General features: G+C 47.4%; 1 protein-coding gene across 1 annotated transcript; it reads right to left on the reverse strand.

The window, feature by feature from the left end:
* Window positions 1-2144: 2144 nt before the first annotated feature.
* On the reverse strand, window positions 2145-3659 carry LOC144120502 (adrenocorticotropic hormone receptor-like). Its single transcript, XM_077652952.1, has one exon. It carries the CDS (start codon window positions 3657-3659, stop codon window positions 2571-2573), a length of 1089 nt encoding a protein of 362 aa, XP_077509078.1. The 3' UTR covers window positions 2145-2570.
* Window positions 3660-27765: the final 24106 nt, after the last annotated feature.

Genomic DNA, 27765 nt, shown 5'->3' on the forward strand with positions numbered 1-27765 from the left:
ATATACTGTTCATTCGCATCACTCATTCCCCAAAACTGTTTTTCTTAGGGAAACCATAGTAGTATAGTCGTCGAGCGAATGCGCATACCACAATGAAGGCATCCATAAGTCGACACAAAATGAAACACGACGGTGCACTGGCTGGCGTTCAAGCGTGGGGCTCCTCGTGTTCTCCTGCGTCGAGCTCCGCGGCCGCTTCGTTTCCAAGCACCCTTTATTTAATGCTCGCAATGAAGCTGATGTCTGCCCCCTACAACAATGTGAAGGCCTCAGTTTAACGTACGCCTTAGAAATCAAACCACCTGTCGGAGTCACGATGCCTCTCGTACATGACGCCAGTTTGTGACAGGCCAGGACTTCAGCCACCGTATCGAGGGTTTGCTTTCGAAGTTGGCCAAAGTGCGGAACGGGGGTTCGGGCGCGTAGTTCGCGGCCGAACTCGCGTGCGGACAGCGTGATGGCTGCGGCCCCGTGAACTATAACGGTGCTAGCAAAGATTCCTTTTGAAGTTTACAGGACACTATGCACTGAGGACGATGAAAACGCCGAGGTGAATCTAGAAATACGAGAACGCCCTGAAGTATTCACGTATATGCAAGCATGTACAGAATCAGAAAGAAAACAGCGCCGCGTGTGGTTTCGCACTCCAACTCGCACGCCAGTGCTGGAAGGGTTGCCTCCGCGCTTCGAGAGCTCTATTCGCTGCCTCGGTGGATGGTTCTACAAAGGTCTTCAGTCATACAAGAGGCAGACGCGCATCTATTATTATGCGCCAAGAATTCATGCTTTAGTTTTGCCTTCCAGAAGTTTCCGGCGTTCTGTTTTTGAGGAGTGGTGGGATGCCGGTTGTGGTGCTCTGCGATTTTCTCCCGGTTTTAGGCAATCTTTTTCATTTTTTTATGTCTCTTACCAAGGTCTCAAAAATGACTCAAATTTTTCCAGACAGTAAAGCAGGAAATTGACTCAGAGTGTCAAGACTAATATTGGAACGCGTATCAATTTAATGGATAAACACATACATGAACTGTTACATTGGTGAGCATTCGGGTAAAACACCACTCGGCACATTACAAAATATAAACATGTACACGTCGCTTGCTTCCTCGCGATATCCTCTTTTATATATATATATATATATATATATATATATATATATATATATATATATATATGTATATATATATATATATATATATATATATATATATATATATATATACAGTACCAGTCCTTCTCGAAAGAAACTTCGAGCGCAGAGGTCCGCGAAAAATGCGCAGAGGTTTAACGCGAACCTTGAGGAAGATTTCGAAATCTAGTCCTCAACAAATACCTATCTGCTGCTTATAACGCCAATCAAAGTCAACCTTGACAGCCCAAAAGGAATGTAACTTCTAGCCCCAGCTGCCGTTATGTTGCGTTCTGGCGAATTCCATTTTCTTTAATTTTCTTTCGGCGAAAAAGGGAACACGGGGAGAAACAAATCACCTGCATCCGATTTCACCTTCTATAGGATGAGCATGATTTGCCAACGTAACCAAAACAAAACAAAAGCAGACCGCTTTAACGTGATATAACAGGCTGATTTTACAATTTTTTTTTCGTATACGCATCTCCGGTTCGCCATTGACCATCAGCCATGCGCAGGTCAATCGCAAACTAGACTTGCGTGCGCGAACATTTTCTTTAAATTAGCCCCAAGAAGAAAAAATATTTGATCGCTTAACTCTGAGCGAATATCTCGCCGCACATCCAGACGCAGTCACGACTGGATATTCGGTGGAGATAAATGCACAGGGTTACACAAGTACCTGAAGGACTCCCAGCACAAAACTCTGTCACACCCACGCACATTTAAAGCATGGCTTTAACAGCCATCGAATTACGAGTCGCCTATTCGCGACGCTGCTGCCGCAGGTCATACGAAAGTGGCACCTGCAGGGGCCCTTCAAGGAGCCCAACAAGCACTTGCATCTGTCAGCAGCAGACAGAAGCCGTGGAAAACTTCGAAGTCACCGCTGCGTGGACGGCGAGCTTCCGCGATTTCCTGACATAATTCAGCAAGACATTCTTTCTGTTTTCACATTGACAGAGGCAGTGCACCCCATTAAAATCTACAGTTCTAAAGACCAGAGTTCTATATGGGCCGCCTAAAGCGACCGATCGAGAGGTCGCATAGACTGGTACAACAACATTTCTTATCGAGCGCTTCGTATCTGTACAAAAAAACGTCAAATCGCAGCATTTTCCTAAAACCCCTCCTTCCGTGCGAAGAGCAAAGTCAGTTATTTGCACAAGTCGGCCCAGTTCGACTTCTTCTAAGTCAGCGTCACAAGAATTCGTGAAACGCGTTGACAGACCCACTCGTTGCGCAGTAAAGATCGGAGGAGCATTGCGTACCCGCCTTCTTAGTCGTGTTGTCCTGACACCAATCAGTCGAACCGGGTAACGGAATGATCTTGCTTTCTTTTTGCCCTGCATCCGGCACTGTCACTTCGCACACGTGCGCTGGCTGGGCGGTAGGACGGGTCATTGACGAGCAAGCCGCTCTGCGACTTGCAGTGCTGTCGTCGTCAGGCTCTCGAGCACCGACATATCTCGGGCCGCGGCTTGGCCACAATGAAGGACTCCCTGCGCAACTGGATGAGACGGAGGCTGGACGTGAGCGTGTCAGTCTTGGTGACAAGGAAGGAGCGGCGACACACGCTCTTGGTCCTGCGAGGTCGACAGCGCAACATATTCTGCAGGGCCTCCTTGACGTCGAACATGCGGGCCGCGTAGATGAAAGGGTCGATGAGGCCCTTGCAGATGATAAGAGCGTTGGTGAGGATGCCCAGCGTCATGCGGGTGCTCATGGGCAGGTCGTAGATAGGAAATGCGCAGTCGGTGCAAGTGAGCACGATGAATGCGACGGCGGGCATCCAGCCGATCAGATATGTGCCCAGGATCCAGAGGGTCGTATAGGCCGCCTTGACGTTCCTGTGCAGCTGACGAGCCGACGGGAAGCTGACCAGGCCCGCCCGGTGGCGCCGGATGATGACGAAGATGTGCGAGTAGATGAAGGTCATGACGACCAGCGGTGCCGAGAACAGCGCCAGCAGGGTGAGACTGAAGGCGCGGCCTCGCACGAAGCCCACCTCGACGCAGCCGGGAGACTGAAGCCCTTGGCCGGGCACCGAGGAGAAGTAGACGAGGAACACCAGCACGGGCAGCGCCCACAGCACGGCGATGGCCAGTTCCGAAGAGCGTCGCGTCACCATGGCGGCGTAGTGCAGAGGCCGTAGGATGCCCACGTAGTGGTTCACCGCCAGCGCCAACAGGTGGAAGGCTGACGCCAGCAGGCCGGACAGGCGGAACACCTCCAGGATGAGCACTATGCAGCGCTCCTGGGAGCCCAGCGAGACGCCGTACACGGGCAGGTAGCTGTTGAGGACCAGGCCGGTGGCCAGTAGCAGGGCCGAGTAGGCGTCGGCAAATGTCAGCGACAGACTGAAGCAGAGCGTCGGCGACATGGGCCGCCGCAGCCAGCGCAGGGACAGCAGCACGCCCGCGTTGAAGACGAACGCCAGCGAGCAGCCGACCAAGAGCACGGGCACGGCGACCGCGTACACCGCGCGCTGGTCTTCGCCCAGCCCGCGCGGGACCGAGCTGTTGCTCTCCATCGTCTGGCCACGAGTGGTCGCAGCCCCGTGAACCCGGGACCGACTCGCGGAGGGCGGCGCTCGCGTCTTCGGGCCGTGACGTCGGGCGCGCGCGCGCGCGTCGCCGTCGCCGCGGGTCCAGTGTCAGGAGCCGGTGCGTGTGCTGCGCGCCGTGCTCACTTTCCTCTAGGCCTTCGAAGCTCTCGTGTTCGCGGCATCTGCAGGCGTGTGCCATTTGTGTGAAGGCGGCGGCACTAGCGCTAGTTCTGTCAGTAACTTCTCTCAGTTTTGCATCTCATTAGTCTCTTGTCTTGTCGGTATGAATTAGCACTCGCGAAGTAAAACGGAATAGCTTATAACATCGGCTGTGTGGTCAAACTGACCTTCTCACCTCGTATTTTTTAGTCTTCAAAATAATATTTTCCAGGTGGCAACTCTGGTTCATCTGCTTCCAAAAGAAAGGTTATTCTTTGCACCTTTGAGGTTATCAAAATCGTGGTAAATACTAAATGCAAGAAGTGCCATGTAAAATACGCCATTTCGCCCATGTATCTTGCAATTATATTATTGCGGTGCAAAGGCTGCTTGCGATGTGAAAATACATAGTCTGCTAATATGCAGCTTATTTGGGAATTACAGTGATTATTGTACGAATATAGGCTACTGCTTTCAGCAAACAGCTGGCGTGGTGTTGCCTTTATCAGGCACAAGGTTAGGAAGCTCAGTCAGCTTCCGGGAAACGCTTCTTTCGTATGCCTCACATAACAACAAATGGACTTAGGCGCGGGGTAATTGCATAGCAGGTGCCATTATGTACTGCACGCTATTACACGGTCTAAGGCTGTCCCTAGAACACGTACGCAATCTGCGCAGTATCGCTATATGCTGACATGGGCCTTTGAAACCAGTGCATTGAGCTGGATGCATCACGAGCTAGCAGCGCTGCGGATGTGCGATTGTGTGTAAGCCCACCATCTAACTCAAAATGTAAAGCAGTAATCTGGCTGCTGAGTTATGTAACGGTAAGGGACGCAATGCTAGGATCTGAGTGAGATACATTCGAGATTCGTTATGCTCGAAATTTTAAGTTCGGGTCGAAATGGCGGCGTAAGGAAGCCGGTCATAATATATACTTTTTTATAACACGCTTAGATCCCCCGGTTCTTTTTTACCAAGTTCCTCGTTACCGAGTTCTTTACCGAGGTTTTTTAAGCTACTCTCGTCAGAAGTTAAAACCTTGAAGTTGACCCGCGTTATTCGCTAAGTACATCAAATATTAATCCTTGTATTCGCTGGCCAAAGTTACACGAAACATTTTAGACCGCAATAATAATGAAACAAAAAGAATGCTCCTTAATTAAATTTGATGACAACCTTATCCTGTCAGTAGAACACTTGCGCTTAGCATTTCACTTCTCATCCACTGCCTTCATGGAGTTGATTAATGCCCACGTCACCGTTAAAAACATGCTAGTATAATTTTTGCAGCCGAAGCAGTGGCGCAGAAGTCCATAAACGTGAATTTGGGAGCTCTAATAGATGACCACCTTAGGCTGAGTAAATTCTAAAAACTAATTTGCAAAGTTGAAGCTGCATGTGGACTTTTCTTTCTGCTTCATCTGTTCGTACTTATGCCGATGTGAAATGTTTTTCCAGGCTCTTACGCACTATATTGTTTTATTGAGTTATTGCAGTATATCTTCGTTTTTATTTTTACTTTTAATATTGTTTATATTTATTTAGACGGCGGTTATTCATTTTACAACACTGCTGCAAAACGTTTCAACTCAGGGCGAAAAGCCCTCAAAGCATTTCCTGCACACTGCCAGATGTAGAAAACAGCAGTTCATCCCAAAAGCTTCCCACCCTTTGGGAAGTAAAGATGATCATACTTCATTTCTAAAAGAGACGAAAAGTCCAAAAGAGGCTCTATAATCACAATGCGCAACCTCTACACGTGTCACTTATACACAATTCTAGAAATAGGGCTTTTATACACGGGTCCTCACGCCGAGAATGACATATTATTCACCTGGATGACGTCCAAGGCTCTAAAAAGCCGAGAACAACAAACGCTAACGCACCCACGTTACGCTGAATGTGTCATGCGATTTTTTTTTTCTGTAGCACCGGCGTGTCCTCTGTGAAAAAAAAAAAACACGCAAAACCCCGTATTATTTTAGCTGCGTACCAGCGTATCGCATCTCGTCCCTTGTCTTGCGGCTTGAAGCAGGCTAGTATATTTTGTTTATGAGCCTCGCTAACCAGGAGAGCATTTCCAGTAACCAATTTCCGCACTGCAGCACTTTGTTTACGCAATTTTTCGGCTGAGCTCCCTTCGATTGTCAGGAATAAGCCACGCTGGCTAAGCAGACTCTTCTGCCCGACAAGGAGAAATCACTTAAAGGAGAGTGGCCATTTGTGTTGGGCTGTAGCTCACAGGAACGCTTTGTTTCCTTTTACATCGAAAGACCTGGGGAGAGGGCTGCAGGGTACTAGTTTTGATGTGACGGATTCGATTTGGTTTCCTTGAGCTCATGTCTATCGCATCAGCTTTCCTACTTTTCTTAAACAAGAACGGGTGTCGTACCAGCACCAAGGACACGCGTCAACACGCTTCCGGGTTTCTCAGAGTGAAGAACGGGACACAATAGTTGTCAAGATCCCGTTCGGAAAGAGGTAGAAAAGAAGCGAGACAAGCCTGATTATTGTCTTCTATTCATCACTATAACGCAGCGAACGCAACCGCAGTTGGCTCCTGGTGCTGCTGTTCGTCGCATTCGTCTTCCTCTCGGGTGCTCAGGTTGCGAGCTCGAAAACGGTGAAAAATCCATCGCTTGAAGAAGAAAATAAAGGTGCGAACGCGGTGCAGTTTTGAAAGGAGCGTCGCCAAAACGGGTCAGCAGGATCCACTAAAGAAAAACAATGATACGGGAGAATGAGTCTGAGAAAGAGTACTCTGCAACCCAAATGGTTCCTGTGCAGGGAACGTGTTAAGCGCCGACAAATATTTCCCTGCAGAGAAAAAAAAGCCAGCAGTATTCTCTTTTTGAACCTAAGTTTTTGATCCGACTTAAATCCGGGGTGCTCCGAATTCGCTGGGCAGCACCGCTTACAGGAAATAGAGTGCTTTCCCGTGGTTCCCTGCAGAAAAAAAAAGTTGCCTTAGTGCAGGATTTGCCGATTCAGACTTGCATTGCCTGGCGAACAATCCACGAGTTCCTTTGCGAATATGAAACTCAAGTCGTATAGCCTAGAGCTGCATGAGTTCACGCCGTCTGGCAAGCACGCTCAGAGTATAATCATCGCATTGCACAAAGGTGGCGCCAATATAACCTGCATCAGTAGCCGCCGTTGAAAGAAAACTATCGCTTTGCCCTTTTTCAAGGAATCTACGAAGAGGCGCCCGTTGAAATAATTTCTTCAGCCTGCCGTTTTTTTACAGCGCTAGCTGTTAAGGCCAGGGTTCGAGGCCAAAGCGTGTTGGTCACCGTCGTCCCCGTCGTAAAAAAAGTATCAGTGCAGCCGAGCGTGACCGGCAGGGTGGTGGGGCAAGACCTCACACGGGAATTACGCGCGAGCTGCATCTCTCTGTGCGCAATCATTACCGCATGCCAGCTATAGCGCTTATTTTCCGCATTACCAGTTGTGTAATCGGCGTTCGCTTTTTTCCCTCCTCTTTGCAGATTATATACCATGTGCTGGAGACAATGAGCGCAGAAGACGGCCCATCGCTATTGGTCTCTGTCATCACATTTTAACGAAAGGGGAGAATTCCAGGAGCGGCCAGGTTCAAGCATGATCTTATTTTTCGTGAAACTAGTAGGACTTTTAATATGCTTATTTTTGCCAGAAAACACGTACGTCAGTTATGGCGGCTATAACTGACGCTAGAAAACCTATTCGAATCTTTTCGCTGCGCACGCGCAGGTGGCGAAAAGAAACAAGTCGAGGCGTCAGAGAGGCTGCTGTCAGCCACGCTAGAAAATGTGCTAGCATTTATAGCTTTCAACCTCCTGTTATCCATCTGCTCGGAAACCGCTCAAAAGCGGTCCGAAGCTTTGTCTGAATTATTTTCCAAGGAGGAGAGTGACGTGAGGTGCCGTGTGAACAGTAAAAGAGATCCCCGCTAGCATGGCTTCATCCACCGTTATCTTTCTTAATGCTCTGAGGGAGTATACAGAAACAAAGTGCGCTGCGTTTGTGAGGCCTAGCTGGTAGATAGGCACTGAGTGTTTGCAGGGCGCGCAAAGTGTGCTCCGCTTCCAGGTGTCCTAAAAAGTAAATATGTGTAAGCAGCAGAACTTCGTAGTGCGTGTTCACCGCGCAGTATTGTGTATCGTTGACAGCCTCAAATACAGAATCAAAAGCGGCGCTTCATGTGCAGGTACGCACATTCGGTGTATACAGAGTAGGACTTTAGTCGGACAAGTACATAGAGCTTACTATCTCTGGAGTTGTGGCGAAAAGGAAGTGAAATGCCTGAAAAAGCGCCAGCCCTGTCATCGTGCAGGCTTGCGGTTGAGTGCGGTTGGTGCAAGCAGCGTTCTAACGCAGCGGCCCGTTATGAACTGAAACTACCAGGAGGGACGCGGAACCAGAGGCTGCGTGTTACGTTGAATACTAAGCGAACTGCCGAGCTAAGCTCATAGTGAGAAGCCATACACTCACAGCTTACGCGATAGGTGTTCTCTTCGGCGATAGACAAAAAGTTTTGCTAAATTATTTTTCTCCGGCTTTTCCCTTTTCAGAAAGAAGTGAACGCCGTGCGAGGGCGGCGAAGGTCAACATCAATTACTGCACCGTGATCTGTAAGAAAATGGGAGCGCGGAGTGTGTTGCATCGTAGATTCTCACCAAGACACCATTTACGCACCGCTTATGTGGTGCCTGTTCTGTCGCTCTTATCTGTTGCAGTTCATATCATAAGTAAGTGTTATTAACGCCCTCTTGACATTACGCCACTCAACGCTATTCCCGAAAAGCATGGTTATGTATGATATTCATTGAGATATCGTGCGCAGATTACGAAGGCAACGCAGAGGCCAGTTTTGTCACCGCCATTGCATATGGTCCCCTTGTGAGAAGTCAGAGGCCATGTAACTTTTATCACCATCAAAGAAAGCTTGTGAACTGATGCCATGCCATCTGAAAGTTACGAGTACCAAATGCTGCTTTTTTGGGGTCATTAATAGGCTTTCTCTTTAAAAGTTAGGAGCTTCACACATACCTTCCTCAGCAAGTACAGGTACGATTATATTCATGCCAAGTTCCTTAGTGCCTGAGAAGATAAAGTAAGATATTAAGCCTGCAAGTTAGTAAGAAAGGCTCAAGGTATAATGTTCGATGGTCTCTCAAGGAAATATCATTATTCTGTAAGTAGCAGCGCATTCCAAGTTATGAAAGAGTTACACTTCGGCCAGGTTATCCCGGTAGATTTCTAGTGAGGAAAGAGAAATTACGTGAAGAGTAAGAACGGGTTGCAGTTCATTTAGAAGACAATGCTGAACGGCAGTTTAAATACACTCCGGGAAATGTAATCAGGCAGCGTTCCAAACAAGCATGGTCGTAAAAAGGCTAACGCGAAGCTTTTAAAGAAAGCTGAAGAAACGTCAACTGGAGGTTGAAAGAAGAATTATCAGTCTGGCGTTACAAAAAATACAGCAACACGGTTGCGCGCTGGTGATACTCTAGCTTAAACTAAAAGAAAAACTTGCGCCGGGGAGAGGTGGAGGTGTGCTATCGGGCTGAGTATGTGGTGTCCATGGGAGGAAGAAAGCATGGGCCATTGAAGTGGTGCAAAATATAATACTAAGTGGAACAAAATATAGTCTCCGGGAAAGGATCACGGAAGAGTATGGGCTAGGCGGTCAGGAAACTTTCAAGTATATAAGATCAGCCTACTCAGCACTGGTCACGAAGACTGGGCATTATTTGGTCTCTATTAGTTTGAATAATCCCTCTAGCTGGCATGATGACTTTTTCCCATCGTCTAAAACGCATGCATAAAATATTTAGACGAAATCTTAAAATATTTAGACGAAGACTTAAAGGTCGTCCTGAGACCGAGGGGACTGCCAGTCAAGGAATTACACACGCACCAAGTGGCGCGAGCGGTAATCACTGCCACCGGCCAGACTTGCAAGACCGAAGACTTTATAGTACGGCTACGAAACGGATCGAACATCATAATTATCAGCACTAACAACGAAGAGGTTGCCCGAAATATCAGACGGATCACCGAGCTGAATTTTGGCGGGAAAGCCTTCGCAGTCAACTGCCATATGGCGGCACCGGAGGGAACGATGCGCGGGGTCATCCACGGCGTAGACCCGGGAACCCCGGCCGAAGAACTAAAGGCACACCTGCGAGTACGCACCCAGGGAGTCAAAATCCTGGCGGCGAGAATGCTCGGGCGTTCGAGTACCGCAGTCATAACTTTTGACGGCCCGCGTCTCCCCAAGCAAGTCATCTATTACGGCGGGGAGATGTGGTGCTACCCATACCGACCCACGAGGCAAGTCTGCTACACCTGCGGACAGCAAGGACATCGAACGGACGTCTGCCCAAGTCCAGATTCCAGAACCTGCCGACAATGCGGAGGACGGAATCTAATCGAGGAGCACGAGTGCATACCCAAGTGTCTGCTGTGCGGCGGTGGCCACGTGGCAGGAACCAGGGACTGCAAGCAAAGACTGAAGACAGCGAGCGAGCTCAGATGGGGGAGACCCCAAAAGCAGCAGCAGAGGCAAAGTCGCAGCCGGAGCAAAAGCCGAGGCGGCGGAGCCAGACGTCAGAGGTGGTTCTCGAGGGAGGAAGGGGACCAGAGCGGGTGGAGCAGCAGCCGTAGCCGCAGCCGCAGCCGAGCCCGGGACGGATCATGGACACCGCCACCCAAGGGGCAGCAGCAGCAGGCAGAGAAACAGCAACAGAAGAAAAGCGGCGGCACGAAGGTGAGCTGGGGAGCCGGCCCTCCCATTACAATTCACCCAGATACTCCGCACTCAAACCCAAATGACCACACAAACAATGATAAACAAATTATAAACGAGTTAAAAAAGGAAAATCAACAGCTGAGGAAACAGCTAAATGACATAATCAAGGAACTACAAGAGATCAGGCGACAGGGTCTAACACCGGCAACACCATACTCAGCACCCATAAGGGTGGCCACTCCGCCGCCTAAGTCCCCTAGCCCCGAGCCACAGGCAGCGGAAGGGATTAGCGAAATCAAGAACATGCTACTAAATCTGCAGTCACAATTTCAGAACATACAGAAGGAAATGCAAACCACACAACAAAAAGTAGCCCTACAAGAACAGGGATTCCGCAATTACATAAAGAACCAGAACGTGCAAAAGATCCATGACTCTAGAGATAGACTATACAACGAGCGCCGCTTCGGCGGGAACGCAGAATCCCCAGGAATAGCTAACGCTAATATTCACAATAATACCAACGCCCCAATATGGCCGGAGGCAACAAATTAGAAATTTGGCAATGGAACTGCAGGGGCTACAGGCGTAAACAGGGGCTCCTGCAACAATTCATCAATCACAAAGGTACGATGCCAGACCTAATACTATTACAAGAAACCTTCACCACTCCGACACTTAGGGGCTACACGTGTTTGGAGAGAGGCAAGGTCGCAACCCTCATAAGCAACAAGATAGTCACCATAGCACACGACGAGATTAAGGACACAAACATCGAACACACAATAACGGAGATCATTCCGAAGAAGAAGAGGAAAGCGAAAAGCACTTTCGTAATTAACGTATATAGTTCACCAAAACAGAGGAACGGAGAGTTTATAAAGCTCTTCGCCGAAGCTAAAAAACTAGTGGGACAAAACACGCTAGTCGTAGCAGGAGACTTCAATGCCAAGAGTCCACAGTGGGGTTACGCGAAAGACGACAAAAAGGGTAGAGAGATTAGCACTGCGGCAGAAAACGTAGGATGCGAGCTCCTAACCGATGAAGCCCAACCAACCAGAATAGGAAACAGCGTCAGTGTAGACACCTGCCCTGACCTAACCTTCGTAAAGAATGCCAGAAACGTGGAATGGGAAAATACGCTCGAGAATCTTGGGAGCGATCACTACATTCTACGCCTGCAACTGGAGGCAGAACATACGAAAAGGAAGATCGGCACAGCCAAGCTAACGGACTGGGACGCTTTTCGAGAACACTGCAGAGGGATGACCGGCGACATAACCTCCCCGGAGGAATGGAGCCACCAGCTAAAACAGATCCAAGAGATGTACACCCGAGAAGTGGACAGGACCGAGGAAGCACCGGAGGTAGATAGGCGGCTGCTTAGGCTATGGGAAGCAAGGCGCGGTCTCACCAAACGATGGAAAAAACAGAAACTCAATAAGAAACTCAAGAGGAAGATTGCGGAGATCAGTAAGAAGGCGGAAGAGTACGCTACACAACTGGCTAGACAGGGGTGGCAACAATTCACAGACTCGCTGAAGGGCACCCTCAGTACAGCCAGAACGTGGCAAATACTCAGAAGCCTGATGGATCCCAGCAAGAGCAAACGGGAAAGCAGCAATTCTATCCAAAGATTCATACACCAGTATCAAGGAACGGACGAGCAGATGCTCGAAGAGGTTCGCAAGAAATGCTACGGAACGGGAGAACCGGAGGGATACCACGGTGAATACCGAGGCGAAGAAAACCCGAACATGGATCGACCCATCTCTAGGGAAGAGGTCATTGAGGCAATTAGATCAGCCACCAAGAACACAGCAGCGGGAGCAGATCGAGTACGGAACTCCCTCATTAGAAACCTCAGCGACGAAGCGATAGACCAGCTAGTCCGCTACTTAAACAAATTATGGCAAGAAGGGAGAGTCCCGGCGGCATGGAAACACGCCGTCGTAGTGATGATCCCCAAACACGGCAAGAAAATCCAAATCGATAACCTGAGGCCGATCTCTCTCACATCGTGCCTGGGCAAACTCTACGAGAAGATAGTCACCAAACGCATCCAACAACACCTGGAGAGCGAAAAGTACTACCCAAACTCAATGTTCGGGTTCAGAGCCAACCTCTCGACGCAAGATGTCCTGCTACAGCTCGAGAAGGAGGTCTTAGAAACTATGCCAAGAAAAGGCGAAAACGTGGTCATGGCGCTCGATGTCAAAGGAGCCTTCGACAACGTAAGCCACGAGGCCATCATGGAAGGTCTCATCAACGCGAACTGCGGGAAGAGAACACACGATTACGTGAAGGACTTCCTTTCAAACAGAACGGCAACAGTAGGCCTAGGAGAACTAAGGAGCGATATCTTTGCAACGCCTAGCAGAGGTACGCCCCAAGGCTCCGTAATCTCGCCCGTATTATTCAACCTGGCGATGATTGGCCTAGCAAGAAAACTCGAGCAAATCCAGGGAGTCCGACACGCGATGTACGCGGACGATATCACGGTCTGGGCTACCGGAGGGACCTTAGAAGAAAAGCAAGCCGCACTGCAAGAAGCGGCAAGATGCGTAGAAGACTACGTGACAGCTAGAGGCCTCAACTGTTCTACAGAAAAGTCTGAACTCCTGAGAGTGGGCCGACACCAGACTAAGGCGAAACTGGAAGTCTCTCTCGAAGGACAACTCATACCGGAATGCAAAATGATCCGCATCCTCGGCATGTGGCTGCAGGGTAGTAGGAAATGCGACCACACGATTTCCCTACTCAAGAAATCAACAGAAAGTGTCAGCAGAATGATAAGCAGAGTCTCTCAAAGAAGACATGGGATGAAAGAAGAAGACACCCTAAGATTGGTCAACAGCCTCATTGTAAGCAGAGTTACGTACTCGCTTCCCTTCCACGTAAGGACCAAAACGTCTAATGAAGAAATCGAAACCATTCTAAGGAAAGCATACAAGACAGCATTACACCTGTCAAGAAACACACCCAACGAAAAGCTCATGCAGCTTGGCGTCAACAACACCTTCCTAGAACTGGTGGAAGCGCAACGAAAATCGCAAATTAAAAGACTAGGAGGGACCTATACTGGGAGAGCACTGCTCGACAGAATAGGCTGCGAATACATCGACACAAAGCGGTACGAAGACATGCCTACCGAAATAAGGAAAACATTTTATGTCAGACCCATTCCAAAGAACATGGACCCCAGGCTCCACGAAGGCAGAAGGAAGGCCAGGGCAGAACACATTGAAAGAACACTAGCGGGGAAGGATAACACCTTCTACACGGACGCAAGCGCTATGGAAGTAGCGAGCGGCAGAAGCAAATACATAGGTACGGCAGTGGTAGTAAACAAAGATGGGGAACTAACCTCCGGGGCATCCACGGAAATCTGGAGTATAACGGACGCCGAGGAGTTAGCCGTGGCGCTGGCGGCAGCAAAAGGATATAGGGAGAACAAATCATTGAATATTCTCACGGACTCAAAAGAGACTTGTCGAAATTATACGAAGGGCAGAATTAGCAAAGCTGCTCATAAGGTGCTCAGAGAGTGCAACCTCTCAGAGAGCATAACAGTCCAACATAATTTAATCTGGATACCTGCGCACGAGGGCATAAGGGGCAATGAGGCGGCGGATGGTCTAGCTCGAGCTTTTTGTTTCCGAGTCGGACAGCAGCAGGAGAGCCGTGGTCTGAGCGCCATGATCCTCGGGGAGAGCTATTCAGAACTACTCCAACATCACAGAGGGGTGAGATATAAATATCCGCCCCCGCATAAAGCACTAACCAAGGAGGAGGCAACAGATTGGCGTAGATTACAAACAGGTTCCTTCCCCAACCTCTTTATATACAACAAGATGTTCCCAACGGAATATAGGGGCACATGCCCGTGGTGCGGGGCCACACCCACACTATTTCACATAACATGGGAATGCGAACGAAACAACGCATTCCGAGAACACAAACCCCCGAGTGCGGAGCACTGGGAGAGCCGGCTCGTCAGCTGCGAGCTCGCCGTCCAAAAGAGGATGGTAGAGCACGCACGGGATGCAGCCAAACTCAGTGGAGCCCTGGACTGAGGGACCACCCTTTGCTGAAGAAGCCTTCCCTGCAGCGCAGCGTGAAGACAGCGACACGCGAAGCAAGCAAGAAGACTTCTGATCGCCTAAATACTTATGATTCAATAAAAGTTTTCCTATCCTATCCTAGACGAAATCTCACCGAATCAGTATGACCACGCGGCACGAAGCAGTAGATTACTTTATCAGAGAAGCTAGCCCGTGATGCGACTCCCACTGCGTGGCCGTAGTTATTAAGGCGGAGAAGAGCGATGAAGCGAGGGGGAACAGTTTAAGCATAAAAGAAGAAAAACAGTTTCCACGCAGTATCTGCATATTAGTTCTGAACTAGAGAGATACGGGAAAAAGCCATTTACTATAAGACTGTCTTGACGGGGGTTGCTTAGCTTCTTGAATAACCGTCCGCGCCCTCAACGTTCATTGGAGACTGGCGGTGACAGGCCTGGGACGTTTCCTCTCCGTTTGGCCAGGTCAAGGTCCGCTGGAAACCTAGGGATAAGGGGAAGGTTGCTTTGCCCTCGGTCCCCCTCACAAGCGGTCGCCCTCCACCAAGTTAGGAATTTTCCGTGGGAGAACGTCATTAGCCCTCATTTCTTCCTGTAAAAAACCTTAAAAATGCATTACACGAATTAAAATTGGCTTTGACCTGCAAAGGGGACTTTACGAGATTGAGGTCGTAGCAGCAAGCCTTTTTTTATCCATTTACATTTTAGCGCGTCACAAGGTCAGCTTTAGAAGGCCTACAACGTCATTGGAACTTTCAACATCGATGACACCGTTTTGTTCTCTGCGAAGTTTGAGGAAATTGTCGTCAGGTGGGCGGTAGGTCGTCAGATAAGAGAAACTTCGGTTTAACGCTTAAGCCAGAAAAAAAAATTCGTTTGAGGTGACGAGCATACTGTCATAGAGGAATGGATTAGGTTTGACTCAAAAACAGCTTTTATCGCCAGTCAAAACTTGGAAAATTCTGGGTGTCTGCTCCTTTTAAAGGATCTTTTTAAATCAGAAGGACTCGTTCGCCGACCGCCACTCTCGCATTCATTTTAGAAAACTAAAAGCGGACGATTCGATTCAATTCTATTTATTTTTCCAGCCAACATTTTCGAACGCCGGGGTTAAGCAGTTCGACTTGAGGCCTTGACTGCCCTCCCGGAGACGTTTCACAGAGCCGTGAGAGCCAATATGCCGGATATTTCAGCCAACACCCCTAAAAATTTTTAAAGATAGAGATTTCTAAACAGAAAAAAATTCCTCAAGAAAGAATCTGACAGCCGCAGCGGACGTCAATTACTGTAAAAATCATCCTAGTTCACTAGCTAATTAGCTAAAATCACTCCGTAGACATGACGATGCCATATCAGTTTTTTAGACGAAGAAAAAGTGATTCTCTATAGGTCTGAATTGCGAGATATTCCTGCAGTTTTTTGGCCACGAAAATGAAAACGCGTCGCAAGATCGACGCAGGAAGCTCGGGTGCAAGCCCAAGGGCAGCAGGTGACTTGTTGTAGTGCCTACGGCGCCCGGTAGGTGAGGTGCGTTTCTGAAGTGGACGCAAAGAACCATGGGAAAATCGTCTGCCAGCTACTTCTGGCTCCAAATTTCTCGTACACACCACTGATCTCGACTACGTGGCTGGATGCCGCATTCCCTCTTTCTGAAGTGGGCGCAAGTGGAGCCACCGGAAGTTGGATGGCATGTCCCGGAAGTTCGGTGTCTGCTGTGTATTTCAATGCAAAAAGCCGCGTCTTTCACCCTCCCGTACTCAGTTTCTCGCGTTGTTTTCGTGTAACGTCTACTGCAATATAAAAGGAATAAGCAAGCTGAACGTGATAAATGTGAGCATTGTTCGGGGAACACTGTAATTTCAGAGGAACCGAAGTGAACAGGCATGCATGTCTCACCATGCCGCGGCAAAGGGGTACGTGCATTAAACACTGTTTTCTGACCTGGTTCTTGTCTTCCGAGCGTAATTAGGAGAAGTAGTGGAATGACGATGAGCCTAGATCGTCTTGAAAACAAATTTTCGTGCAGCAAAGAAAAGGCAATGGCGCGGAAATCCTGACACACGAAGAGCAACTCGTTATACAGCTGCCGCTGTTTCAGTTTCGGTTTGGTGGCGGACGATGTCTCTTCTAATCAATGACAGGTAAGGTTTATCCATTTAGTGTGCCATTTGTCTTCCATACGTGCTTTTAATCTAACTCTTTAGCACAGCCGCATTTCATCTACACAGCACGAGAGAAACGACTGACGAGAAAGACGAATGCTGCACCGCATGTGACAAGCGCGGTTTGAAGTAAACTGCACCAAGCATCACGAATAAAAGACCATTCAGGCATAATTTGCGACAGTACGAAACAGTACTTGATACGCTCATTCGAAGAAGCAGTACCATATACATTGTGGACGCGTTAATGTGAACCAGCAGAAAAGCGACGGCACCTCACCAGATTGTGGCCTCGCCCTAGCTCTCTCCGCTTCGGTCTAAACATAATTCGTTAAAATGGTCGCAGCAAAGTCGGCTGCCTAATGAAGGTTTCCGCCTATTCTTCCTTAAATTTATCCCCCATTGATGGTATAAGTTGGGCTTAGAGCGCGACAACGTGCATAAGAACAAAGAGCAGAGTTGGCGACGCTAGCGCAACAGGACGACACAGTTGAGCAGACGAGGCTCCGTACGTACAGCGACGTTCTGTCGTCTGCTAGTGTCGTCCCATAGCGATGCAATGGACCCTTATTTTTAAACGTCTTTCCCGAGGACTTTGCTGCTCTCCTCATGCAGTTGACGGCGCAACAAGTAGGCATTGTCACGAAAAAAGACGAGAACGTCGAAAAGACAAGGTGCTAAGCGGAAAACGAAAACTAAAACAGAAAAACCGTGCTGAGGTCCGATTTCGTGCACTGCCAAAGGCTGACTTCCGGGACATGCCACCCAACTTCAGGTGGCTTCACTTTCGGGCGCCCGATGCGGCATCTAGCCCCCTAGTGGAGATCAGTGGTCCACACTTGCCTTTTGCATAGCAATTGCCGTGCATGCATGCTTCGTGTATTCACTCATTTATTTGTGCTCCGCCACCGCTTATTGCACAGCAGCACCGTAAGATCTGCGCGTGCAGCGTCTGAACGCGTCCTGAGCGCATAAATTGACAATACCGAAAGGTAGGTGTGTTTTGTCGTGGTTATAATATGCCTGAGTAGGCAGTCTGCTCTGCGTATGCACGGCAGCCAGTTGAACTAGTTTAACGCGTTTGTCATTATATGTTTGTTTTTCCGCCGCCCTACGATGGCAGCGAAGGGCTGAAACGTGCATAGTTTAGCAGGCGATAGATGTATTTTCCTCACAGCATGTAAGAGCGGCGAATGGGTTAGCAAGTTATCCATACATGCTATTTTGCGCACAGCCCGTCTAAATACATCGCACTGCCTACGCATACGAAGCCTCCTACCATTTATATTATTTTGGTTGCATTTAGTGCGAAAAAACACGACGAAGCATAGCAGAGTCGATTTCACGTTGGTCTTGCGATGGTACAATACAATAAGTGTTGTTGCAGTGCAAATAAATTTGTGTAAGGAGCGATATTAACACAGCGACTGCTGTGAAGCCAGCCAGCTAAAGGGGGAGAAATTTGGAACCGGAAGCAGCGGCAGCAGACGACTTTCCCATGATCCTCTGCGCTGAATCAGAAAACGCACCTCACCCATTCGACCCACCTGCGCTACTGATCGCGTCATGCACATTCATGTTTCGCTGCTTGGTGTAAGGAAAAGGATATATGCATCGCCAACTGCGTGGTCGACGTTTTTAAGAGCGGCGGTTCAATAAAAGCGCATGCAAAGGCACAACACAGCAGGCAGGTTCGAATTGGATGCCGTAGTCATTGCAACACACTATCAGCAGACGTTGCTCTTGCACCGAGCTTCCTCAATGCATGTCAAGCCCCGGATTTCTTCGCACTGTCGAGCTTTACAGAATTAGTTTTTCTACGTTTGATAAACTGATATGGCTTCGTCTCTTGCATGACTTGCAACTCCCATTTGCACTGACCACCAGGCTGCGTTAATTTAAAAGTTAGTTAGTAAACTTTAGCTCACTGCCTAATTAGGATGCGTTTTACATTAACGGACGTTCACCGCGGCTGACAGTTTGTCCAGCAATAGATTTTCTTTTTATTTCAAGCTCCTTATTTTTAGGGATAGTCGCAAGTGTTTTCTGAAACAGCCGACATGTACGTAAAAGCAAAGTATGGAAAGAGTGCCATCTATACATACATGGCATACCTTCTATAACATACAAGACACATACAGGAGAGAAAGATACAAGTATATACAAGTCATATACAGGATATATAAAAAAGATCAAGCTTATACATACATTGGCACACATCAAGGAATAAAAATAAAAAACAAACAGAATAAATACTAGAAGTGTAGATTAAATAAAATTGTCATTGAAGGAAATAATCTTCGAGTTCCTTGAGCGAAAAATTGCCGATATCTTTTTTTTGCGTGAGAGGGAGATGCTGCTTTAAAGGGGCTCTTAAACACCTTCCGAGGAGATCGCATTCACTCACTTAATCACTGCACTGTGTTGCCATGAAAACCAGAGCCAAATAATACCCTTCTACACGCAGCAGACGACCCACAATCTAGCATGAAAGTTGGCGAGCCCTTCCCAGCGACTTTTTCATGCTCGCACCCTCCTCCGTCCCCCGCATCTGCGTAGACAGGGTAAGAGGTGGCCATTGGTTAGATTATTTCAGACGTCAGGCAGCTACCGTGGCCACGGCCAATTAAGCCGCTTAGCTCCAGCGGGTCGGGAAGCACCTCTCAAAGAGGGGGGTCGACGAAGGACCGCCTACCTCCCAGCGTGCAAAAAGTGACGAGAGGAGAGGGAAAGGCGCGAAGAAGCAGAAATTAGAATTTTAACTACAGATACCCCAGCTTCTACAAAGCGTATTTAAAAATCCTTGCTGGACACTATTCGTGAAGCGGCTTGCTTCAATATCCCAGGCATGCCGCAACTTTATTAGAGCCCCCTTCAGAGCCCTTTTAAGGACTGAAACTTTAACCGTTGCGAAAATGAGGAATACACTAAGGGTCACTATTACGGGTGGCAGATGTTTGTTTATAAGGTCAAAATGAAGATATACATCCCAACAAATTGTTGAAGGCCTTTTGAAGAAAATAGTAATCACAATCAAATACGATACTCGAAAACGCTATGAATTCGGAAAATAACGTAGTTAAAGAAGCTTTCGGCGGTCGTAAAGCCGCGATCGCTGTTCGCTTTATAGCGCATAATTTTTGTTTCAAGGACAATGATCATGTTTATGTTTGTTTTTGCTGTAACCGCCCAGACTAGGTTACAGTTGTTTATGCGAGTGAAAAATAAGCCATAATATATTCAGAGCTTATCTTTGACAGGCAGTATCCTTCTACAGCGATATAGCGCGCGAGCAACGGCAGAAAGTTTCTGCAAATGTAGCTAACGGGAGCCTTCCTGCTCAAACCACTACTGAACTTTAAACCCAGAAATTGGTGTTCCTCAACCACTTCATTAGATTGTCCTAAATAACAAATTGTGTGATTAACTTCAAACCGTTTGTTTTTGAGTCGATAAATTATCCCCTTATTTTGCTTGTATTGATTTTAATGATATCAGACTCCAAACACGGGCACAGCTCCGCAAGTATTTCATTACAGATTAAAATTAAATAGTTTCGTGGGTTACTGTCGTTAATAAGGAGGCTATTGTCATCAGCTTACGTGAAAAACTTAACTGCTGGATCGAATTCTTCTAAATCATTAATATATATGTTGTGAAAAACGAGGTCCAAATATTTCCCTGTGGCACAACGCAAACAAGGGGCAACAAGTAAGAATGTGCACTATATAAGGATTCAGATAGTCTTCTATTACTTATGTATGATTTAAGCCGTATTAAGGGTTCTCCAAAAATACCGTATGAACATTGCCTGTCAAGAAGGATTTTATGGTTCAGGCTGGTGACAGCGTCACTGATGTTAATAAGAACATCTCCTTAATCAGCGCCAACCCCTAACGGTCATCATCTGCCTTCAAGACTATGACCGCTGTCGAAAGGGCACAATGGCTTGTCGTCCCCTTTAAAGACACCAGTACGTATATGCGGCTTATCGTATATTAAAAAAATAAAATTAATCCAGTGCTTTTTTTTTCTTCGTGTGACGGGTCCGAAGAGAGCGCTGGCCGAGCCTCCCATACCTACCTCCACAAGCTCTCCCATTGTGTGGAATGTAAGGAGTATAATCGTTAAGTAAACGTATTCGAAAATCACCGAGCTTCTCGCACCCCTAACAAAAACACCGACTCCTGAGAAGAAAACCCGGCCTACGTTGTCCTAAATCATAATTGAACAATACAGTCTCCTCGGTTATTGGAACAGTAATACAACGGGACTCGCGAGGCCGAACACAAACCGCTCGGACTTGGTGCTCCGTTTCTGCACAATGGATTGTGAGATCGATGCGCGTGTAATGCAACGCTGGCCAAAAATAGTGCCTTTCTATTCCATATTCAGGGCGCCTCGTGCAACGTGAGATGCGGGTTTCAAGAATGAAATGGCAACGTCTTTGCCAAAAGTAAACAGGCTGCCCGGTTTGCTTCTCAGATGTATAACGGAACACTTGTCGCACCCAGCAAGCTATAAATCACTGTGAGGTAAGTAGAACCCTTTTCATCACCTTCCAATACCCTTTGGTTTTTAGGAAAGCCGTAGGGGCTCCACTATTTAAAAGAGAAGCAAACAATACAGCCTGGTTACTTTTGGCAAAGACTTCGCATAGTGCGGGACTCAAAATCAAGCGATATATATATATATATATATATATATATATATATATTCGGAGATACCATAAGCCCGAGTATGAGTTTAGTGTTGATATGTAGATTATTTTCCAGTGATATCGAGCAATGAGAGCTGACCAAAAGTATCACCTATTTCAGAGACAAAACTGCGCAACTCTGAAAAAACCGCGGCGATTCGTCTCACTTTCGCGCCACGGGTGGTGACAATTTCGAAACGAGTTAGTTGACTGACTCAGCCTCGTAAATTGGTTGTAAGAAACAACAATTCTCCGAGCATAAAGAAAAATTTACTCCTGTTTAGAGTCGTTTCTTTGCAGTGAACTTTGAATTACAGAGCGTAAAGCACTAAAGATATGAAAAGAACGATGAGCAAGGCCTCCCTTACTTTCTTGGTGTGATCACATAAGCACTTGCCGGCAGCGATCTAGGTAGCGTTACGTAATGTGCAGACTCGAACTTCTCCGGTTATGTAGTCCTCAGGAGCAATTTATGACTTTTTTGTTCGCTCACTACCACTCCGCGTCCTGCACTGCATCCGGAGCCTCCGCGCCGAAACGCGTGTACACTCTCGCCGCTCAACGCTGCCATTCATACTGCGTTCGGGGCTCACAGTTCGAGCCCGTCGCTGCACTGGAAGCGAGAACTCAGAAAAGCGTCTCGCGTTCCGTATACGACTCACAATGGCGAAACGCAATGCAGCCTCGCTGGCTGCACGGAAGTATCGTCATAGCCAGACCCAAGACTCGAAGGAAGAAAAGCGAGAAGCTGTCACAAAATACGCATACGTAAGTTGAGAGCGCAGTCGTTATTTCGGTTTGCGCGCCAACTTCTCGGGTTACCTTGCGGCACTTTTTTTTTTTCATATCCGATCTTGCGTCGGAGACCAATAGCGTGACGCCTGTCGGCAACATTCTGGCCGCTTGGGGCGAATAACTTTTTCTTTTAATTCTAAGCTATTCTCTTGAAAAGGCGTCTTTCCATGGCAGAGAAAAAATATACAAGGATAATTTCCGGACGTAAATCTAGTTTAAGGTCTTTTTAACTCACTCCCGGAGCAAACAGCATCATATTAAGCTTCATGAACACGGCTCTTAAGTCACAACTTGATCATGTAATGTTTTTAATGTGTAAGCATTACTTTCGTCATGTGTTGCGTGGACAGAAAGTGTCGACCAGAAGTGTCCACTTCCCCGAACTTACCCGAGCTACTCGGCAACTCGGTTATTCGGTAAAAACTCGGGTAAGTTCGGAGGAGCGTCACGCCAGCTGCGCGAGAGGTTGCTTGGGAAGCGCACACAATCCCTACGAGTGGCTGTGACAGGAACAGCCACATGCCAGTGCAAAGGCGCATCTCTTAACCGCTGCGCCACTGCGCTGATAGTGGCATGAGAGAATGACCAATTCTGACGAAAGTAGAAGGCGCCGACCAAAAGAAAGGATGGGATGACGTTTCGGCTCCCCCACGGGAGCCTTGTTCCATCCATGTGAGATTGTGAACAAGGCTCCCGTGGGGGAGCCGAAACGTCATACCATCCTTTCTTTTGGTCAGCGCCTTCTACTTTCGTCATGTACCATCCCGACCAGGCGGGTTTCCGTCACACTCTAGACTTCAATGACCAATTCTGCGTATATGGGCATTAATATACGGAACTCCGAATGGTGTGTGGTTTGGTGGCCAACGCGAATTAAGTTACACAAACGCACAGAACGCCACAGACATAATCAACCGTAAACGCACCAACGGAAACAGCACTAGTGCATAATGCTTTCACACCCATACCACATAGGGAGACTTAAGTGTTTCCGTTATTTTTTTTAATATAGTCGGATCTGCTTCTTCATATTTTTTTTCGTAGCCCAGAAAGCATGTGCACTTAATCAGGTTGCAAACAGTGAAAACGTCGATTCTCTTACACTGGGAGCTCTCAGCAGAATGAGGGAATTTCTAATTCGCCTGAAATTTGGTTCGATTCGTGACGTCAATCTGCTGCATGACAGGGCCATGACAAAGCCAGCTGTGTATGGCGACGCATCGGTAGCAGCTTCAGTTACTCGTTTTAAGGCTACGTCCCCTTTGTATTCTAAAACACGCACAACTCCCGAAAATCGCTTCTGGCAGCAAAATATCGTGGTACACAACGCCAAGATTTTGTTTTCTCACAAACATTTGTCGTACCCAACAATTCTGGATAAATGCATTTTTGAGCGGGAAACCATTTATGAACGCATTTTTTTTATGTAATGTAAGATTGCAGTATAAGAATCAATACATCCGCCAACCACCCAACGATAGATTTGAATTTTTTTCTTGCTATTAGCGTTTTTGCTATCGTCAAAAGCGTTTCCCGTTGGTTTTCTACGGGAGTCTTAACTGCTCGATGCGATCAATGGAAACACATAAAAGAAAGATTTTGTTACACACCAGAAAAATGGACCATTATCTTGAATATTTCCACAAGCGTATCTTGCGATTTTTCAATATCGAAAATTTTTGTTCGAGAATATCGGACATGACAATATGAGTCAATTGACTTGTCACAAAATCGTCATGGCTTGTGTTGCCATAGCTCTCATAACTAAAAAAAAATCGCTCCAAGCAGCAAAATTCCGTGATGTTCCACGCCACGAATTTTTAATGCTTGAAGATTAGTGGGCCCGTGGCGAGAAATCGTGGTCTGAAATTGATGCATGGAAACGAGGAAAGCGCAAGAACGACCGAAGGAGCGAAGACGAAAAGCGCAAAGGGGGAGGAAGAGCGAGGAAGCAAAGGAAGGGGTTTATACGCTACTTACATCATTTACGAAAATATAAAAAAGGTGAACAACTTTGCGCCGGTTGCGCGCGAGTGTACAACGTTTCGCTTGGCTTGAGGGCACAAGTTATTACCCTGCCCCCCAAAAAAAACTGTAATTAGAAGTTTTTGACTTGGCAGATTGACCTCAGCCCTTCAAGCTCACTTCGGGCACGTACTTTCCCCGCCGAAAGACAATCATGGTTTCGGATTTGGTCGCTCAATAGACGTCGCTGCTTTCAGCAATAACTACTCTCCGTCCCGCTAACTTACGGCCGCGTGACATTTGTCAGTATGAGGGGCGGGGGGGGGGGTGGAGCAGTCAGTAATTTGTATCGGAAGTATGACCGCTCAGGACTATAATCTAAAGAGCAAAAGTGCGCTTATTAATATCAATACAGCGCTGGAATTCTGTAATATTGTGGCGAAGAAGACGAAGCTGGCCGTGGCGCGGCACGGAGCGCTCGCGCTGGGTCAGCAACCATTAAATCACCTCATTGCCATCAGTCAACCCGTCTCATTCTTTGGCTGGCCGTCACGTAAAAATATTGTTCATTTGAGTTTGCGGCATGCGTCCAGTTCGTAATTAATTGACCCGCACATCTGTTTCGAACTAGTGATTTGTGGGTAAACCCGCCTCGAGCGTCCGCAACTGCTAGACCGTTTGCCGTTTTGCCAATATTTCGAAATAGTGGAATTTCTCAGAATCATTCCCAGTGACCGTATTTTTTTTTTGTAACCCATGAGCTGCGACTGTACCTCAAGCCAGCTGTTTGGCGTTGCTGGCACGTAAATGAAGCTCTCCTGACGCACTGATTGCGTCTAAACCAATACAGTGCTTACAAGCATAGGGGGCGCTCACGGATGCCGGAAGCAGTCAGGGGTATAGACCAACACCGTGTGTACAAACAAAGCGGGGGGTTCGCGACAGGTGGATTCGAAGGGGGTGAAAAGTAGGCTTAACGCCCGTACAAATACATGGAAGCCGAAGTTTTCAAAGCAGTTTTCTTATTTCGCAATGCACCTGTGATGTAGTCCCTTCGTGAAGAACAACCAAATTCCTTCTAGAATAGGTTATGAAAGTATGAAACGACATTTGGAAAGGACCTATTTTTAAAATATCGCGTTAGGTGCGCATGGGGATGATTCCCTGCGGGGGGCACGGTGCAGGAGCGCGCCCCATAGGAACACATGCAAGTGAAGCTTTCAGATATATTTTTGTCTTTTCACATAGCACCCATGGAGGCTACTGATTGCTAACATTTGCCGAGTGCTTTGAAGAATAAGAGTATGAGAAAATATGCTACATCACTTTGAAGCTATCTTTTTAAAACGCTACAATAAATGTGCGTTGCGAAGCCGCGGACATACCCGCAAAAGGCGCTCTGTCCGCTGGATGTTTCCCCGAAGCACGCAATCTCTCGTGTAGTCTGATATTTCTGCCGCGTGCGCTTCATTCCCGCGCAAACACAGCCGTTTAAATGGCAGCAAGGTTTACACTGAGGACAGTCCTCAAACAGCACGATAAACGAACCGCGCACTGTAGCAGACGACTGTAGCAGACGGCGAATACTAGCGAGAAAAACGTCGCCCATTCGCTGTAAAATCTTCGAACTTCAAAGTAAAAGTGATGGTTCTTACTCCAGCAAAAGGCTAGAAGAGAACGCTGTCACAGTTAATGAAGATATTCACCTACTACACGCCAAGCTCGGAAGAAATTTGCAGTTTCCCAACAGCGGTCTGTTTCAGCTACGATTCAGCAAACTACTAATGAATGAAATGCACTGCGTGCATGATCCTAAATATAACTCTGTCAAAGAGTACGCGCAGCAGCCGCCTTCAGGTGATAATCATCCCACTAGCTTTGTTAAGGAGCACGCGCAACAACCGCCTTCAGTCGATGATTATCCCGTCAGCTTGACACACAGCAGTTCGTAGGGACGCGCAAGAGGATGTGGATGTGGACAGTCTTCTCCACAGATATCCGTTTTTTACCAATATCCACCGTATTATAAGCAAACGTGATAGTCCTAACTCCGCCATCGACACCTGAAGTGCTGATAACGTAATACTAACAGAGACCTGTTTGCTTTCTGAAATTCTAGACCACGAATTTTTTCTTCTCGCAAAACATTTCACTCTCTATCGCTTCCATCACGTTGGGCGACAAGGAGATATTCTGCTCGCTATAAAGAAACGTTTCGCTTCGCAGTGCATCCATCTTAACATCCCTTTAGAAACCGTTGCGCATGTCTCGTTTTAAAACTTCTGAAAGTTATTATTGGGATCTCTTTCCGGCCCTCTACCTATATACATAACTTCGTTAGCGAATTACATCATGAAATTAGCATCGTTTCTTCTCATTATCGAAACTGCCCATTACTTCTGCTCGGAGATTTTAATATGCGAAACATAACCTGGTCTAACAGTGTCGATCAATGCACACAACTTCCACGGTAGCAAAATACTTTTTAGAAATGTGCTCGGTTTTTTGTCTCGAACAGCGTATCACTGAGTCGACAGGAGCGACACATTCTGTTGCTAATGCGCTAGACCTCGTTCTCACTTCACAGCCGACATAGATTCCCGCATCATTTACGTTCCAGGAGTGAGCGACCACTCTTTACTTTGTTTTCAATTACGAGGGGCGTTCAATAAAGGTTTCCCCTGAGTCACTTCTATTTATTGAAGGATGCTGAAACTGCGCATGTGAAATGACTTAAGTGACTAGATGTCACTTGCAAATGTGCAACTCTGAACTAATAACGGTATTTTTATAGGTGCTGAGTAGTTGTGAAATGTTTTACTTTACCCGCTTGAATACAGAGCAGTCATCAAGTTCCTGTACTTGAAAGGCCGCACTCCAAGGAAGACATTCAATGAGATAAAAGAGGTTTATGGGGAGGATTCCTCATCATATGATCTAGTGCAGAACTAGCATTGTCAAACCATAGGTGGTCGGAGTTCCGTGGAAACTATCGACCCGCTATCGATGAACACATCATCCAGCAAGTGGAGGCCACCATTTTGGAAAATCGCCGCGTAACCGTTCGAGGCCTAGCCGAAAATGTCAAGATTAGTGTGGGGTTCGTGGAAAAAATCATTCAGGACCATCTTCATATGCGTAGGTTTTCCGCTCGCTGGGTTACCCGGCTGCTCATACCTTCCCAGAAGCAGGAACGAGCCGACTGTTCCCAGGCTCCTCTGACGATGCGCCATGAAAACCAGGAGGCCTTTTACAACAGTCTGATCACACAGGATGAAAGATGGGCCCACCGCTATGATCTGGAGACGAAAGTGCAGTCGATGCAATGGAAGCATCCGAAGTGACCACTTCCATAGAAGGCACATGCCCAACCATCCGCTGGCAAGTCATGCTCGCAGTCTCTTGGGGCCAGCACGCAATAGTATTTATGAATTTCCTAGCAAAGGGTGCACCACGAGTACTGTGGCATACTGCGCGTCACTCCTGCGGAA

This window comes from Amblyomma americanum, chromosome 1 (genome assembly GCF_052857255.1).
Source record: "Amblyomma americanum isolate KBUSLIRL-KWMA chromosome 1, ASM5285725v1, whole genome shotgun sequence".
Taxonomy (NCBI): Eukaryota; Metazoa; Arthropoda; class Arachnida; order Ixodida; family Ixodidae; genus Amblyomma; species Amblyomma americanum.